We start from the raw sequence: 17,103 nt of genomic DNA on the forward strand, positions 1-17,103 counted from the left end.
GCTTGCGGCTGCGGATACGCTTGGTCAATGTATCTCAATGGGGTGGTTCACACCAGAGCGGGAGGCGTTTTGCAGAAACGCATACTCCCGGGGTGAGGCATTTTTTTGGATTGCGGATGTGTTTCTGCCTCAATGTTAAGTATAGGAAAAATGCAAACCGCTCTGAAAAACGCCTGTTCAGAGCGGTTTTGCCGGCGTTTTTGTTACAGAAGCTGTTCAGTAACAGCTTTACTGTAACAATATATGAAATCTACTACACCAAAACCGGGAGACAAAACCGCAAAACGCTAGCTGAAATGCTACAGAAAAATAAGAAAAAGCGTTTCAAAATCTGCTAGCATTTTGCGGATCTGCTAGCGGGTTTTGGTGTGCACCAGGCCTAAGTAAGGAAAAAAAAGCTCTCTGCCAACACTTCGCCATTGGGGCTGCTCTACACATGCTGGAATCGGGCAGGGTCAGTCATTATCATCCATACCTCCCAACTTTTGGAGATGAGAAAGAGGGACACTTAAGCCACACCCATGCCTCGCCTCTGATGACGCCCCCATCACAAATACGATAAAAATTTTATGAGAAAAATGTTGTTTTATAATTCAAACCACACTTGTCCTTTCTATCCTGGTTCATTTTAACATTTTAAAATTAGTAATAAATAAATGTAAAGGATGGTAATAAAGTTTACAGTCAAACACTTTTTAGTAGAAAAATATATTTACATAGAAAGAGGGACAAAGTCCTGAAAGAGGGACACATGAGGAAGAAAGAGGGACAGGGCTCCCAAAGAGGGACTGCCCCTCCGAAAAAGGGACAGTTGGAAGCTATGATCATCTAGTGAGTGTACACAGCAAAGAGAATTGTATCGCATATCCAACGCAGCACGGAGAAAAGTAATGAGTGAGCAGAATGTCACTGTATTATTTCTAGGTATAGCAGAATAGCCATATTGTTGTGTATCTTCGTTCAACGTTGCGCTGCACGATCAGACATAGTACCAGCATCATCTTATGGGCGACAATCATTGAGCTGCTTCTGAATGGCAGCGCACAGCGCCAGTAGCAAGCCTGCAGTTCAGAAGAACAGGAGGAGCAGAGGGATGGTGCGCACGCAGCTGCAGCCAGAGGCCAGGAATGAGAGGCCGGGGATGAGAGACGCGCACTGATTGGCGGCGGCTGCAGTCTGCGCAGCCCTTGGCGGTTGGCTGGTGTGGAGAGGCGGGCTGTACAAGCGGGGAAGTGAATGGAGAGAGGTGCTGTTAGGACTTCTGTAAGCTCCTTCCGGCAGATGCTGATTGTCATTAACTCTTGTAAGGAGTTTGAGCAGCGCTGTTCGGAAAGGTGTTCACGGTTGGTAAATAGCAGCTTATTACTTTTTTTTTTTTTTTACTTTGTACTTTGCACTGTTTCTACTGCTTTATTTGTATGCAGTCCAGTAATGGTCCTCCACATCATTGCTTTGCTGCTAGCTGCTCTTTAGTTGTAATGGATGAGAAACATTGTTTCTCATAGCAACCAATCACCATGCAGCTGGAGCTCCTGCAGTCCAGGGTTGGAAATGAAGCAAGGGTCTGTATACTATTGCAGGCTTGTCCTTTAGTTTTCTGCACACATTTTGTTTACTGCAAACTATTATTATCATTTAGTATTTATATAGCACTGACATCTTCCGCAGCGCTGTACAGAGTATATTGTCTTGTCACTTAGCTGTCCCTCTGAGGGGCTCACAATCGAATCCCTATCATAGTCATACTGCATACAAGCGCACACTATGGCTATCATTCATAAAGCTTTTTCGCATGCGGAAATGCATAAAACAGCTGACTTTACCGACCACTTCGCAAAGTCAGCATTCATAAAGGCTCTTTCCGCATGAAAAAATGACACTACCGGGCAGAGTGATAAATCAACCCCTTGTGCAGTGATTATCGGAACAAATATAGCAAAATGTTAATTCATGAAGATCACCGGAAGCGGTGTGAGGTCGGGAAGTACCGCTCACACTGATGTGGCGATAACAATGTAAGTGAATGGAGACACACAGACCTCCCAGGCAGCTGCAGCAGAGCGGAACACGGTGAAATGTATCAACTTAGCAGCTTCCGTGTCTCCGCCTGCCTACCGCCAGCCTAGTTCGTGGAATCTCAGCACTGCTACCGCACATGGATACATTTTTATGAATGCCCATCCAGAAGTCTAAAATACCGGCAGCAGTGTTTTCCCGCATTAATTCCACTTACCGACAGCTCCTTTATGAATGATAGCCTATATGTGCAGAATGCCAGTTTGCCAGCACATGAAAATTGGCAAGTGTGACCCCTGCCTCAAAGCATGTGGTGGTGCTCAAAGGCTACTTTAACACAGGCACGTTGTGCTGCGTTGGACAATATAATCATATTGCAAACACGATACAATTATATTTAAATGGCACTGCAGTATGATGGAATCCATAGAAATATTAAGAGGCATGATGTGCGGTACGAAAATAGATGCACGTTTATAGGTGCAGTGAAACATACTTATTGTATGCTTTACTGATTGCGTCACATTGCTGGTGTAAGGGCTAGTTCTAGTGCTCAGTTGCATTGCAGAATAATTCTGCATGTCAACTCGCTGCCCATACAATTCTATATTCCTGTTTATAGTACTGCATTGTAACAGAATAGTGTTATTGTATCTCGCTGCATGCAGGCTTTGTAACACGTGCATTATGCAACTGACCACTGTGAACCCAGCCTAATGCGACTTTCACTCACCTGGGGCTTCTAGAAGTCTGTTAGGTCCCACAGCGCAGTTCCACTCTCAGCCAGGCCTCCTCTCTCCCCTCCATATGGACGTGACCTGTTCTCTCTGAACTGCACAAGCATAGAGCGGTCCTGGCTACAATCGTGACAGGCGTGTGGTGTGCATGCACAGAAGATAACCAAAACCTTTATTTTTCAGGTTGCCTGATGTATCCTTCAGGGCTCATTCACACTAGGGGCATTTTTGGCCTTTTTTCAAGCGCAGGCGATTTTTTTTTTTTAATCGCCCACAAAACGCTTGTGCAATGAATCTCTATGAGAATGTTCATATCAGCACGGTTAGCGTGCTTGCGTGCAGCAAAGCGGTGCCTGTACCATTTTTGGGGCGATTTTGCCTCAATGGAAGGTATAGGATAAACGCAAACTCTCACAAAATTGCTTTTTGCAGCGATTGCGTGAGCGTTTTTAAGAATAAATCAGGGCTGAGGAGGCGGAGCGATTTTTGGGTACCTGGAGTTGGGAAAAAATGCACCGACTCCAACTCCTAATCAATTTAAACTGTAATTAAAATAGAAAATATGATAAACAGTGTTCTCCCCAGACTTAATTAGGTGGGCGGGCCGCCCGGGTGTTTTGAAACCCCGCCCGCCTGTTGGTATGCACCTGCATAGCTAGCAAATGTCACTGCTGTAATCTGCAGGCAGGAGCGCTCCATAGCCTGCTATCAATCAGCGCTCGGCTGGGGCACGGTAGCAAAAGCCATCGCTTTACAGTGCAGGAGCGCTCCGCTGCCTGCGTGACTTCACCTTCTTAGTGGAGCTGTGATTGGCTGGGCGGGTTGTAAGGGGCGGGACTTGGACAGCATGATCAGACATAACAGCAGCCGTCCGCATACACATGCTGGCAGGCTAATGCTGTGTGACTTGAGGCTGGGGAGAGAGCCTGGGGCTGCAGGCAGACTCACTCCCCAGCAAATCCGGACATTTGTTTCCTCTGCCTTGGGCTGGCTGCATCAATTTGTCAGCAGCCAGTCCCATCCTCTCCAGGCAGCTCCGAGGCTGATGCTACGTACACACATGCGACAACGATCGTTCGTTGAGAACGACGAACGAACTTTTAACCACTTCACCACTGAGGGGTTTTACCCCCTGACCACCAGAGCAATTTTCACCTTTCAGCGCTCCGTCCATTCATTCGTCTATAACTTTATTATTACTTATCGCAATGAAATGAACTATTTCTTGTTTTTTCCGCCACCAATTAGGCTTTCTTTAGGTGGGACATTATGCCAAGAATTATTTTATTCTAAATGTGTTTTAATTGGGAAAAAATTATTATTTTCAGTTTTCGGCCATTATAGTTTTTAAATAATGCATGCTACTGTAATTAAAACCCATGAAATTTATTTGCCCATTATTCCCGATTATAAAATCGTTTAAATTATGTCCCTATCACAATGTTTGGCCCCAATATTTTATTTGGAAATAAAGGTGCATTTTTTTCAGTTTTGCGTCCATCCCTAATTACAAGCCCGTAGTTTATAAAGTAACAGTGTTATACCCTCTTGACATAAATATTTAAAAAGTTCAGTCCCTAAGGTAACTATTTATGTTTTTTTTTTTTTTATTGTATATATTTTTTTTTTTAAAAATTACAAAAAAAATAATAATTGGGGAGTGTGGGAGGTAATGAGTTAATTTATTATGTAAAACAATTTATTTGTATGTGTAAAATGCATTAGGGTGTAGTTTACTATTTGGCCACAAGATGGCCACAGTGAGTATGTTTACATGCGACCTGTAAGCGACCGGAAGGACGCTTACAGGAAGCAGTAGGAGGCTGGGAGACTCACAGTGATCGCGCTGTTTCTGAAAGAAGCAGCAGATCATTGCGGGGGCTTAGATCAACGAACGGGAATGGATTTTCCCGTTCATTGATCTCCGGGCAAGCGGGCGGCGGCGTGCACGAGCGGCGGGTGCGCGCGCACGAGCGGCGGTAGCGCGGACAGCGGCGGGAGCGCGGAAGGTACGGATTTCTCCGTCCCTGTTTTTTTAGGAGGGAAAAAAGGGGCGGAGAAATTCGTACCGCCGGGGGTAAAGTGGTTAATTGATGAAAGAATGACCTAAGTAAAGTTAGTTTTTAAATGTGTGTAACGATCTGATCGTTAGAACGAACGTTACATTACGTAAAGTAACTATTGCGCTTGCGCATAAAAATGAGAAGTTTCATGGAGAAATCGCGAAATGCGCATGTCAAGCCTAGTACGAACGATCGTTTCCAACGATGTACTACTTTTGCAAACAATCGTCGTTGGAAAAAATCCGCCAAGCTAGATCGTTCGTTTTTAACGATCTAGCTCGTCCGTCGTTAGACTTAATGATCGTTGGTTGCTTTTTTTTAAACGATTGTCGTTTGAAACGATCGGGGAACGATCGTTTCAAACAACTATAGTCGCATGTGTGTACGCACCTTGACTCGCGAGATCAGGCAGTGCACAGCACGGAGTTCTGCCGCCCCGCCCCCTGTTTCCTGGCTGCTTGACTTCAACACACAAGCTCTTCTGATGCGGTGGGGAGAAGTTGTAAACTCTGCAGATAAAGTGTAGAGCTGTACAGAGGCGCCAGTAGGATAAAAGACATTAAAATGTTTAAAGAGAAACTCCGACCAAGAATTGAACTTTATCCCAATCAGTAGCTGATACCCACTTTTACATGAGAAAAATAATGATTTTCACAAACAGACCATCAGGGGGCGCTGTATGACTGATTTTGTGCTGAAACCCCTCCCACAAGAGGCTCTGGTACCGTACGGTACTCTGGGCAAACTGCCACAATGTAACAATGTTCAGACAGGAAATAGCTGCTTACAGCTGTCTGTTAAAGCCAGACCAGCTACATAATCTGCCCACAGTAAAAATGTCACCATGTAAAACATGTCAGAATGTGAATCTGGGAGAGGAAAGATTTTACAATGAGCAAACACTGACTAAATCATGTATACATAATTATTGTAAAAATGAAGCACTTTTTTTATTACATTATTTTCACTGGAGTTCCTCTTTAAAACATTCGGGATGCGGTGGTGGACCAGCCAACCCAAAACAGACACAGGTACTGTCGATTCAAGTAACAAATAATTTATTTATATACTCCAAAGACAAGTTGCAACGCGTTTCACGGGCAAAATCCCGCCTCCTCAGGCAATAAACAACTGGAGTGATACACAGCACGGAGTCCAAAATACGCTTGACAGAGGTGCCAAGCGTATTTTGGACTCCGTGCTGTGTATCACTCCAGTTGTTTATTGCCTGAGGAGGCGGGATTTTGCCCGTGAAACGCGTTGCAACTTGTCTTTGGAGTATATAAATAAATTATTTGTTACTTGAATCGACAGTACCTGTGTCTGTTTTGGGTTGGCTGGTCCACCACCGCATCCCGAATGTTTTAAACATTTTAATGTCTTTTATCCTACTGGCGCCTCTGTACAGCTCTACACAACAAGAATCCCATCTTGGTGGAAGGGTGGTACACCCTCTTTTTTTCCTCTATCCACAGAGAGCGACGTCTTAATCCTGAGTGGGGACAGGCTTGGTCTCCCCACCTGCCTTTTCAGTGGTTGCCTTGGAGGTAACCCTGGTTTGTAAGTACAATACTTACGTTTCATCATTATCATTCGCACTCCTCCAATACAAACTACACTATATTGGGCTCTCGGTTTTCTACCTTTTATATCTGCAGATTTTGGCCTCAATTCACTAAGATCATGCTGGAGATAATAAGGCAAGAGAAAACTTACCTCCACTAGTAAGAGAGTTATCTTATCTCTTCATTCCTTACGTTACCTCTTCTGTAGTTGATTTACCTCCTCTGTAGTTATTTTCACATGCAGTTAATTAACAGCCTGTCTTTAACTCTGGAGTTATTTTAAGGATTGAAGAGTTAACTTAAAGACAGAAGAGTTAACTTTAGGTTTGCCTGAGGTAAAAGGTTTCCTGAATACTACATGCCGCTGGGCCTGTTCAGACTATATGCGTTCCTAGCCGTTTTCAGGGAACGCGTACTGGTACCAAAAACGCATAGAAACGTCTCGTAATGCTTTTTAATGGGGTAGTTCACATGTATGCGTATGAAACGCATACGTTTCTCATCCGCATTGCTGCACGCAGTTCTGTGCGATACGCATAGAAACGGACGCAATGAAAGTCTATGGACGCGTATCAAAAACGCGTACTTTTGCGTTTTTAGCGTCCGTTTTCCTCTGCGGTTCCCATAATTGTTTTTTTTGGGAACAGTAAATTCGGGCGCTTGAGGCTAGTGGACAAATCGGGCGCCGCCATTCACTCCTATAATAAATATCGTTTAATGGGCGCCCGATAGGAAAAAAGGGCGCCGGAGAAAAATAACGTTTTAAAAGCGGCGCCCGGAGACTTAATGTTTTATTACTGTTTCTCATGATTACACATTATTTAATGATTTATACATTTTTAAATTTTATTTTTAAACGAAAAACAGTACAATAATTTTTTTTAACCTCCTGAGCGGTATGGACGAGCTCAGCTCGTCCATCACCGCCGGAGGCTGCCGCTCAGGCCCTGCTGGGCAGATTTTCTTCAAATAAAGTGCAGCACACGCAGCCGGCACTTTGCCAGCCGCGTGTGCTGCCTGATCGCCGCCGCTCTGCAGCGATCCGCCGCGATCCGCCGCGGCGAAAGAGGGTCCCCCCAGCCGCCTGAGCCCAGCGTAGCCGGAACAAAAAGTTCCGGCCAGCGCTAAGGGCTGGATCGGAGGCGGCTGACGTCAGGACGTCGGCTGACGTCCATGACGTCACTCTGCTCGTCGCTATGGCGACGATCTAAGCAAAACAAGGAAGGCCGCTCATTGCGGCCTTCCTTGTTTATTCTGGGCGCCGGAGGCGATCGGAAGAACGCCTCCGGAGCGCCCTCTAGTGGGCTTTCATGCAGCCAACTTTCAGTTGGCTGCATGAAATAGTTTTTTTTTTATTAAAAAAAAACCCTCCCGCAGCCTCCCTGGCGATCTCAATAGAACGCCGGGGAGGTTAAACATTATTTTTAAACGAAAAACAGTACATTTTTTTTTTTAACATTATTTTTAAACGAAAAAACTAACAGGGGGGTCTTAGGTTTAGGCACCAACAGGGGGGTCTTAGGTTTAGGCACCAACAGGGGGGTCTTAGGTTTAGGCACCAACAGGGGGTCTTAGGTTTAGGCACCAAAAGGGGGGTCTTAGGTTTAGGCACCAACAGGGGGGTCTTAGGTTTAGGCACCAACAGGGGGTCTTAGGTTTAGGCACCAACAGGGGGGTCTTAGGTTTAGGCACCAACAGGGGGGTCTTAGGTTTAGGCACCAACAGGGGGGTCTTAGGTTTAGGCACCAACAGGGGGGTCTTAGGTTTAGGCACCAACAGGGGGTCTTAGGTTTAGGCACCAAAAGGGGGGTCTTAGGTTTAGGCACCAACAGGGGGGTCTTAGGTTTAGGCACCAACAGGGGGTCTTAGGTTTAGGCACCAACAGGGGGTCTTAGGTTTAGGCACCAACAGGGGGGTCTTAGGTTTAGGCACTAACAGGGGGGTCTTAGGTTTAGGCACCAACAGGGGGGTCTTAGGTTTAGGCACTAACAGGGGGGTCTAGGGGTTAGGGGTAGGTACAGGGAGGGTTACTTAGGCACCAACAGGGGGGTCTTAGGTTTAGGCACCAACAGGGGGGTCTTAGGTTTAGGCACTAACAGGGGGGTCTAGGGGTTAGGGGTAGGTACAGGGAGGGTTACTTAGGCACCAACAGGGGGGGTCTTAGGTTTAGGCATCAACAGGGGGGTCTAGGGGTTAGGGGTAGGTACAGGGAAGGTTACTTAGTAATTTTTTTTTTTAAACGTTATTATACGTTTCACTATTTAAACGAAAGATTAACGTTTTTACAATTGCCGATTTAATGCACATTATTTAATGATTTATAACTTTATAAAACATTAATTTTAAACGAAATACAGTACAATACATTTTTAAACGTTATCCATGCTTATCGTTCAAAACCCGGCGCCCTTTTTTCCCAGCGCCCCTTTTTAACGTACGCCTTTTTTTTCCCCTGGGTCACGTGTTTGTGCAAAACGCAATAGAAAACGCATTCAAATGCAAGAAAAACGCATGCGTTTTTTCAACTTGCGTTTCTTTGAATTTATACGCGTTCTACAAACGCAGCAAGTCTGAACAGGCCCTTATCACCATGGTAACAACTCTAGAAGAGTTATTAAAGACAGGAGATAATCTTAGTGAATTGAGGCCAAAGTAATGATCTCCCTTCCACTGGATGAGATCTCTCTATTGTCCTCTAACCAGCAGGAGCACTTTTTATCTGATTTTTCAGCTTGAGAGGGCAGGGTGCTGCTAGGGGACCTGATAAAACAAACATGACTTCATTGACCTGCAATTTAAATTAGCTGTCTTGCAGGGGATGGAGGCTGCTGCTGACTCGTTTATGTCTTAACCCCTGTATTATTATTATTATTATTATTATTATTATTTGGTATTTATATAGCACAAACATCTTCTGCAGTGCTGTACAGAGTATATTGTCTTGTCATACAGTGTCACGGCGCCAGGTTTTATGCTGTTTCAGGCAGTCAAGCAATTCACTTTACTCCACCTCCAGAGTTGTACTCAAATCTGCATACTTCCTGTATGACTTGTTTCACCAGAAAACAGAAAAGCAGAGAAAGTCTCTCTCAGTGGGTAACAATAACACTTTAATTTTCCATACAAGGCACGAAAAAATCGGAATAAAAATCACTTACATCAAGAGGGTCCTATGCCAGTATAGGACCCCCTCTGGACATATCGCTTCCCACCCTTGTGGTACTAAGGACATGAACAATCGATCACTGGTGCCCAGCCCGCTCTCGTCCCGACTAGTTTCGGCCTTCCGCCGTCATCATGGGATACCTGATACCTGATACTACAATATTTATTCCCTTTAAACTAAAACTAGTCCTTGGTAAGAGTACTTGCAAAAGGTACAAACTGGAACAAAGAACATCTATAAGGCCCTAGGCAATGTACCCGTGGGTACATGTAAGAATGATGTGCAGGTACTCTGCAGGGGAATGAGGAGATTCTTCCTCTATTACACATTCTTCATGCACAATCTGAACCAGGTTTATGGGTGATAGACAACACCTCTGTGTTCAATGTGCACAACATTCTCATTGAATTCCCTGCAGCTCTGTGGAGAGTGCATATGTAGAGTATAGTAATACTGTGTAACAAAGTAAACCTGAGACAGATGAAATTAAAGTTTTATACGTACCTGGGGCTTCCTCCAACCCCCTTCAGGCTAATCAATCCTTCGCTGTCCTCCTCCGCCACCTGGATCTTCTGCTATGAGTCCAGGTACTTGGGCCTGTCTGGTGTAGTGTGCATGCACACACTCTGCCGCCGGGAGCGTACTACACCTGCACAGCACTATTGCACAGGTGCAGAATGCTCCTGGCTGTGGAAGCGGCACGTAGCCAGACTGTGCTGACTGACTGAATTACCAGGACTCATAGAAGATCCAGTTGGTGGAGGTGGACAGCGAGGGACTGATTAGCCTGAAGGGGGTTGGAAGAAGCCCCAGGTATGTATAACACTTCTTTTCATCCGTCTCAGGTACCCTTTAAAGTGTAGTCACCAAACCACATTTTAACAACATATCAAATTATTTGATTTCATGAGCAAAGAGAGTGCATACATTTGCATAAACCAGCATCAACGCAGAATTATTTCCATCTCATTGACCATCTCTATTAGTGACATGGCTACACATCAGGCTTTATTCTTACAGCATAGATGTTATTTAGTATATATGTTACGGCCAGAACCCGAAGTGTGGCCACTTCTAGTTCTGGCCGGCCACTTCGGGTTCTGGCTGGCCAATGTGCAAAGTGGCCGCAGCGCAGCGGCCAATGTTAGAAATGGAAAGTTTACATTTATTTTACAGCCGTCTCGCTGCGGCCAAATGTATTAAAAGTTGCTTAATTTAATTAAATATAGCCGGCGGCGATGTGATAGATGAAGCCGCCGGCTTTCGCTCTGCCTCCTCCTCCTCTCCTCCTCCCCCCCGCCTCTCTCCTCTCCCCTGCCTCCTATACGACATACGGAGCAGCCGGGCGGGGACACGCGTGTCCCCGAGAGTCGTTCGTCGCGGCAGGGGAATCCTGCCGTTCCTGCAGAGCAGGCGCTGGCAGAAGCAATGTCTGCAGCCTCCCCGCTCTGCTTCCCCTGCCGCGACGAACGACTCTCCCGGCGGCTCCGTATTGTATGGAAGGCGGGGACAAGGAGAGAGGCGGGGGGGGGGAGAGAATCGGGGGGGGGAGGCAGTGCGAAAGCCGGCGGCTTCATCTATCACATCGCCGCCGGCTATATTTAATTAAATTTAAGCAACTTTTAATACATTTGGCCGCAGCGAGACGGCCGTAAAATAAGTGTAGCTTTGCATTTCTAACATTGGCCGCTGCGCTGCGGCCACTTCGCAAATTGGCCGGCCAGAACCCGAAGTGGCCGGCCAGAACTAGAAGTGGCCACATTTCGGGTTCTGGCCGTAACATATATAAGAGATTCCTGTGTACACATCATATATACAATCAGATATGTATACCTGACTTTAAAAATAGGGGGACTGCTTTATTGAAGCAGCACAAGTAACTAATTTTGATTGGTTTATTTCATTTTTGTGGACTGAGCATAGCTATTACTGTATATATACTGTATATATACATTATTTTTAATGACTATTATCTGAGAAATAGAACATTTTATCATATTTTCTATTTTAATTACAGTTACAAATTCATTAGGAGTCGGAGTCGGTGCATTTTTTCCCGACTCAGACTCCAGGCACCCAAAATTGCTCCGACTCCACGACTCCGACTCCACAGCCTTGGTTTTTAGGATGTGATAGTGCCCGGAGGAAACCCACACAGACACTGAGAGAACATACAAACTCCTTGTAGATAGTGACCTGGCTGGGATTCAAACGGGGGACCCAGCACTGCAAGGAAAGAGTGCTAACCACTACGCCACCATGATGCCCAAACTTGTCTCCCCATGAAATGCAACTGTAACACCCATTTGCAGTGTTCTTCCCAGGCTCTATAACCACTTGAGGACCTAGGGCTTTACCCCCCTTAAAGAGGAACTGTAACGACAAAACGGCCCCTGGGGGGTACTCACCTCGGGTGGGGGAAGCCTCAGTATCCTAATGAGGCTTCCCACGCCGTCCTGCGTCCCTCGGGGGTCTCGCTGTAGCCCTCCGTACAGCCGTGACGCAATATTTACCTTCCTGGCTCCTGCGCAGGCGCTCTGATGGCTGTCGGCGCCGAAGTAGGCGGAAATACCCGATCGCCGTCGGGTTTGCTCTACTGCGCAGGCGCAAGTTTCCGGCGCCTGCGCAGTAGAGCGGACCCGACGGAGATCGGGTATTTCCGTCTATTTCCGTGCCGAAAGTCGCCACAGCGCCCCCGCTGGAGCCAGCAAAGGTAAATATTGAACTGACAGTCGGCACAGTCGCCGGCTGTTCGGAGGGCTGCGGCGAGACCCCCGTGGGACAGAGGACGGCGTGGGAAGCCTCATTAGGATCCGGAGGCTTCCCCCACCCGAGGTGAGTACCCCCCAGGGGATCTTTTTGTTGTTACAGAGTCTCTTTAAGGACCGGCCACTTTTTTTCCATTCAGACCACTGCAGCTTTCACGGTTTATTGCTCGCTCATACAACCTACCACCTAAATGAATTTTGGCTCCTTTTCTTGTCACTAATAAAGCTTTCTTTTGGTGCTATTTGACTGCTCCTGCGATTTTTACTTTTTATTATATTTATCAAAAAAATGATTTTTTTAACTTTCTGTGCTGACATTTTATAAATAAAGTAAAATTTCTGTATACATGCAGCGCGAAAAATGTGGACAAACATGTTTTTGATAAAAAAAAAACCCATTTAGCCTATATTTATTGGTTTGGGTAAAAGTTATAGTGTTTACAAACTATGGTGCAAAAAGTGAATTTTCCCATTTTCAAGCATCAATGACTTTTCTGACCGCCTGTCATTTTTCATAAGGGGCTAGAATTCCAGGATAGTATAAATACCCCCCAAATGACCACATTTTGGAAAGAAGACATCCCAAAGTATTCACTGAGAGGCATAGTGAGTTCATAGAAGATATTATTTTTTGTCACAAGTAAGCGGAAAATGACACTTTGTGACAAGAAAAAAAAAAAAAAAGTTTCCATTTCTTCTAACTTGCACCAAAAAAAAAATGAAATCTGCCATGGACTCACCATGCCCCTCTCTGAATACCTTGAAGTGTCTACTTTCCAAAATGGGGTCATTTGTGGGGTGTGTTTACTGTCCTCACATTTTGGGGGGTGCTAATTTGTAAGCACCCCTGTAAAGCCTAAAGGTGCTCATTGGACTTTGGGCCACTTAGCGCAGTTAGGGTGCAAAAAAGTGCCACACATGTGGTATTGCCGTACTCAGTAGAAGTAGTATAATGTGTTTTGGGGTGTATTTTCACACCTACCGATGCTGGGTGGGAGAAATATCTCTGTAAATGACAATTTTTAAAAATTTTTTACACACAATTGTCCATTTACAGAGATCTTTCTCCCACTCAGCATGGGTATGTGTAAAAATACACCCCAAAACACATTATACTACTTCTCCTGAGTACGGCGATACCACATGTGTGGCACTTTTTTGCACCCTAACTGCGCTAAGAGGCCCAAAGTCCAATGAGTACCTTTAGGATTTCACAGGTCATTTTCAGACATTTGTTTTCAAGACTACTCCTCACGGTTTAGGGCCCCTAAAATGCCAGGACAGTATAGGAACCCCACAAATGACCCCATTTTAGAAAGAAGACACCCCAAGGTATTCCGTTAGTAGTACGGTGAGTTCATAGAAGATTTAATTTTTTGTCACAAGTTAGCGGAAAATGACACTTTCTGAAAAAAACCCAATAAAAATCAATTTCCGCTAACTTGTGACAAAAAATAAAATCTTCTATGAACTCACCGTACTACTAACAGAATACCTTTTGGTGTCTTCTTTCTAAAATGGATTCATTTGTACGGTTCCTATACTGTCCTGGCATTTTAGGGGCCCTAAACCGTGAGGAGTAGTCTTGAAACAAAATTTCTCAAAATGACCTGTGAAATCCTAAAGGTACTCATTGGACTTTGGGCCCCTTAGCGCAGTTAGGGTGCAAAAAAGTGCCACACATGTGGTATCGCCGTACTCGGGAGAAGTAGTACAATGTGTTTTGGGGTGTATTTTTACACATACCCATGCTGGGTGGGAGAAATAACTCTGTAAATGGACAATTGTGTGTAAAAAAATCAAAAGATTGTCATTTACAGAGGTATAAAACAACTCGGTAATTTGAGCAGTAATCATGCGGAAAACTGTTAAATAAATGTGGTATTTGAGCACGTGTTGCAGGCAGACCAGAGCACAGAGCATAGGATCGGCTTGCATTGGAGGAAGGAGAAAAAAAGAACTATTTGGCTTATTTTAAAGTTTTGAGAAGGTGTTTTTTTTATTGTTTAATCCCCACTCTGGTTTCCCACCCCCTTCTTCCCGATTTCTCCCTCTAGATCCCGTTCCCCCCCCCCCCCTTCTTGAATCCCCGGTAGCGCTGGGAGATGAGCTCTTGCTAATGTTATCCTGTGTGTGTGTGTGTATTTTGCAAAAATCCCCCATAGCATTAGCAAGAGCTTTTTAAAATTTCTATTGCTTAAAAAGCTCTTGTAGTGTGATTCAGCCCTTACCAGTACAGCAAAGCCCCCATTATCCAGAAGTCAGGCAACTGGAAGTCTCAACTAACCAGCATGCCTAATGCTGGGATAACACGATACGTTTTTTGCGTTCGATTCGGTGCACGATTTATTAGCCATTTGATTTTTTGCTCGATTCTCTTCCACTCGTTTTTCTTATCTTTTTTCCATAGACTTCTATAAGAAATCGAGTGGAAACGAATCGAGCGGAACATCGGAAATGTCGGAATTTTAGCATCGAAGGTATCTATCGGAACGATTCTTACAAAAACGTATCGTGTAATCCCAGCATAATGGATAACGGGGATCTCTTTTGGGGGGCTTCCTGTGGGTGCTGGCAAGCTTTAAAATACTTACCAAGGCTCCAGCAATGTCTGGCAGTCTCCCTGAACCTCCTAGCGGCTTCTGGCATCTGTGTACAGGAGCCGCCGTGTCACATGACCCAATGCGGGTCTGAAGCCGGAAAGCCACTCGGAGGTTCAGGGAGACTACCAGACATCGCTGGAGCCTCGGTAAGTATTTCAGGGGAGAGGTTTGTGGTATTTCAGCCGGTTGGTCGAGAAACCATCAAGCACTTGTATCCGGCATCAGGCAACAATACATCAAATTAGACCTAGCTCAATTAAAGCGGAATATAACCCTGCATTTCAACTTTGCTCTAAAACATTATTTACAGCATATTATATGCAACCAGCATTTTTTTTACTAGACCAGCATTGGGAGGGTTAAACACAGGTTTAAAGTTCCGTGGAGAGATATGCAGAAGTTCAGATAGATACATTTATCTAAATAGAATGTAACAAGTGATAAATGTTACACACTCTTTGGCTGTCCTCCAGCTCCTTCTCAGTCAGAGAGAGTGAGTCACATTCAACACTTAGATACATTTATGTAAACAAAATGTATCTATGTCAGCTTCGGATGCGTCTGCAGAAATCTCCAGGTACTTTAAAGCTCTGTGTGACCCTTCCAATGCTGGTCTAGCAGTGTTCTCCCCAGGGCATATTAGCAGGGCGCGCCGCCCGGGTAAAATCAGCGGCCGCCCAGGTGGCTTAATTAGCTAGCCGTCTGTCCAGAGACATTTTATTATACGCGTAGCTGAAGGCTCTCTTTCTTTCCCTCCCTCCTACCCATTGGTTCCTGCCTCCAGCCAGTAAAAACAGAGGCAGCCGAGTGCTCCCCACCCCTCATAACTCCATCCAGCCAATAGCAGCAGCAGCCGTCACACCCGGGAGGAGAAATCATCTTTGCACGCAGAATGTCCGAACAGTGTGCACGGCAGCGTGACGTTACACAGTGACAGCTCAGTCACTGATACAAGTCACTCCAGCACACCCGTACAGCAGAGGACCTCTTAACTCTTTCAGGCTCACTGGTCACCAGGCAGCCAGGTAATTAACCTACAGAAACAAACATGGAGCAGAGTGTAAATCACTTCTCCGTATTTCAGAGAGTTCGCTAAAAGAATGTGGGAAGTTAATGGGGAGAAGTGTGTATCCAGGCAAAGAAAGCGTCAAGAATATAAAAAAGTGCCAGCCTAAGCATTGTTCTCTAAAACGGACAGTCTCTGGGGGGGGGGGGGGGGGGAGGGGAGGGCTTCTTCTAGTAATCTTATCTGGTCCCTTTCTGTGGTTACACTACCCTCCAGGCTGCTGCTTTCCCCTCCAAAAGATCTCCAACCACAGCTGGTTGCAGGCTACTGTGCATGCAAGGTCTCATCTGTGCACCTCTCTTGCTCATGCTCATGTAGTCTGGAGCATTCTGCGTTTGTGTAGTTTAAGCGTGAACTGCGCAAGCACATAATCATCCTGGCCTCTGGACCACGATTGAGAGAGGTGGAGGCGTGCCCGCAGCCAGCGTCGGGGATCTTTCGGAGAGAATAGCAACACACTGGAGCAAATTGGAACTACAGCAAGGGACCTGATAGATTGCTGGAAGAAGCCCCAGCTAAGTACAGGTAATCCCCAGGTTACGAACGGCCAACTAACGAACGACTTGCCATTACGAACGCCCGCCGACCCGCCGCGATGACATCACTAAGCCCGGGGACTACCTCTTGTGCCCCCTTTTCTAATGCAGAGTATGCGCAGCGGAAGGCGCAACAAGTCTCACTTCTTCCATGGCGGCTCCGGGCCAATCAGCGGCATCCTCTCGCCCCTCAATATTCCTCCCGGCGGCTTCACTAGTAGCGTCGCGTAATGACGCAATCAAAAAGAGCAGAGGAATGGTGAGGGGAGAGAGGACGCCGCTGATTGGCCTGGAGCCGCCATGGAAGAGGTGAGACTTGTAGTGGCTTCTGCTGTGCATACTCTGCATTAGGGGGCACAAGGAGACACAGAGGGGGGGGGGGCAGAGATGACACAGAGGGGGGACACTGGAAGCACAGGGGACAGAAATGGCACAGCGTCCGACTTAAGGACGGATTCAGGTTAAGAAAGAGCCTACAGTCCCTATCTCGTTCGTTAACCAAGGACTACCTGTAAATCTAACTCGCCTCCCCCAATGAGCAACGCGATAACATGTAAATCACGGTGCTCATTTCCCACATTGC

At 45.8% G+C, this 17,103-nt stretch overlaps 1 protein-coding gene across 2 annotated transcripts in view; it reads left to right on the forward strand.

Annotated features, from left to right (window-relative positions):
* The first annotated feature begins 1,210 nt into the window (after positions 1-1,210).
* Positions 1,211-17,103, forward strand: part of CNTLN (centlein) — a 540,427-nt gene continuing 524,534 nt past the window's right edge. For both annotated transcript variants that reach the window (XR_011020538.1, XM_068234381.1), the window contains exon 1: positions 1,211-1,343. Coding sequence is in view for 1 of the 2 variants with exons in the window: in XM_068234381.1 (XP_068090482.1) it covers positions 1,237-1,343 (107 nt within the window). In the remaining variant the exon portion in view is untranslated. The remainder of the gene's footprint in view (positions 1,344-17,103) is intronic.

This window comes from Hyperolius riggenbachi, chromosome 1 (assembly GCF_040937935.1).
Source record: "Hyperolius riggenbachi isolate aHypRig1 chromosome 1, aHypRig1.pri, whole genome shotgun sequence".
In the NCBI taxonomy this organism is placed as follows: Eukaryota; Metazoa; Chordata; class Amphibia; order Anura; family Hyperoliidae; genus Hyperolius; species Hyperolius riggenbachi.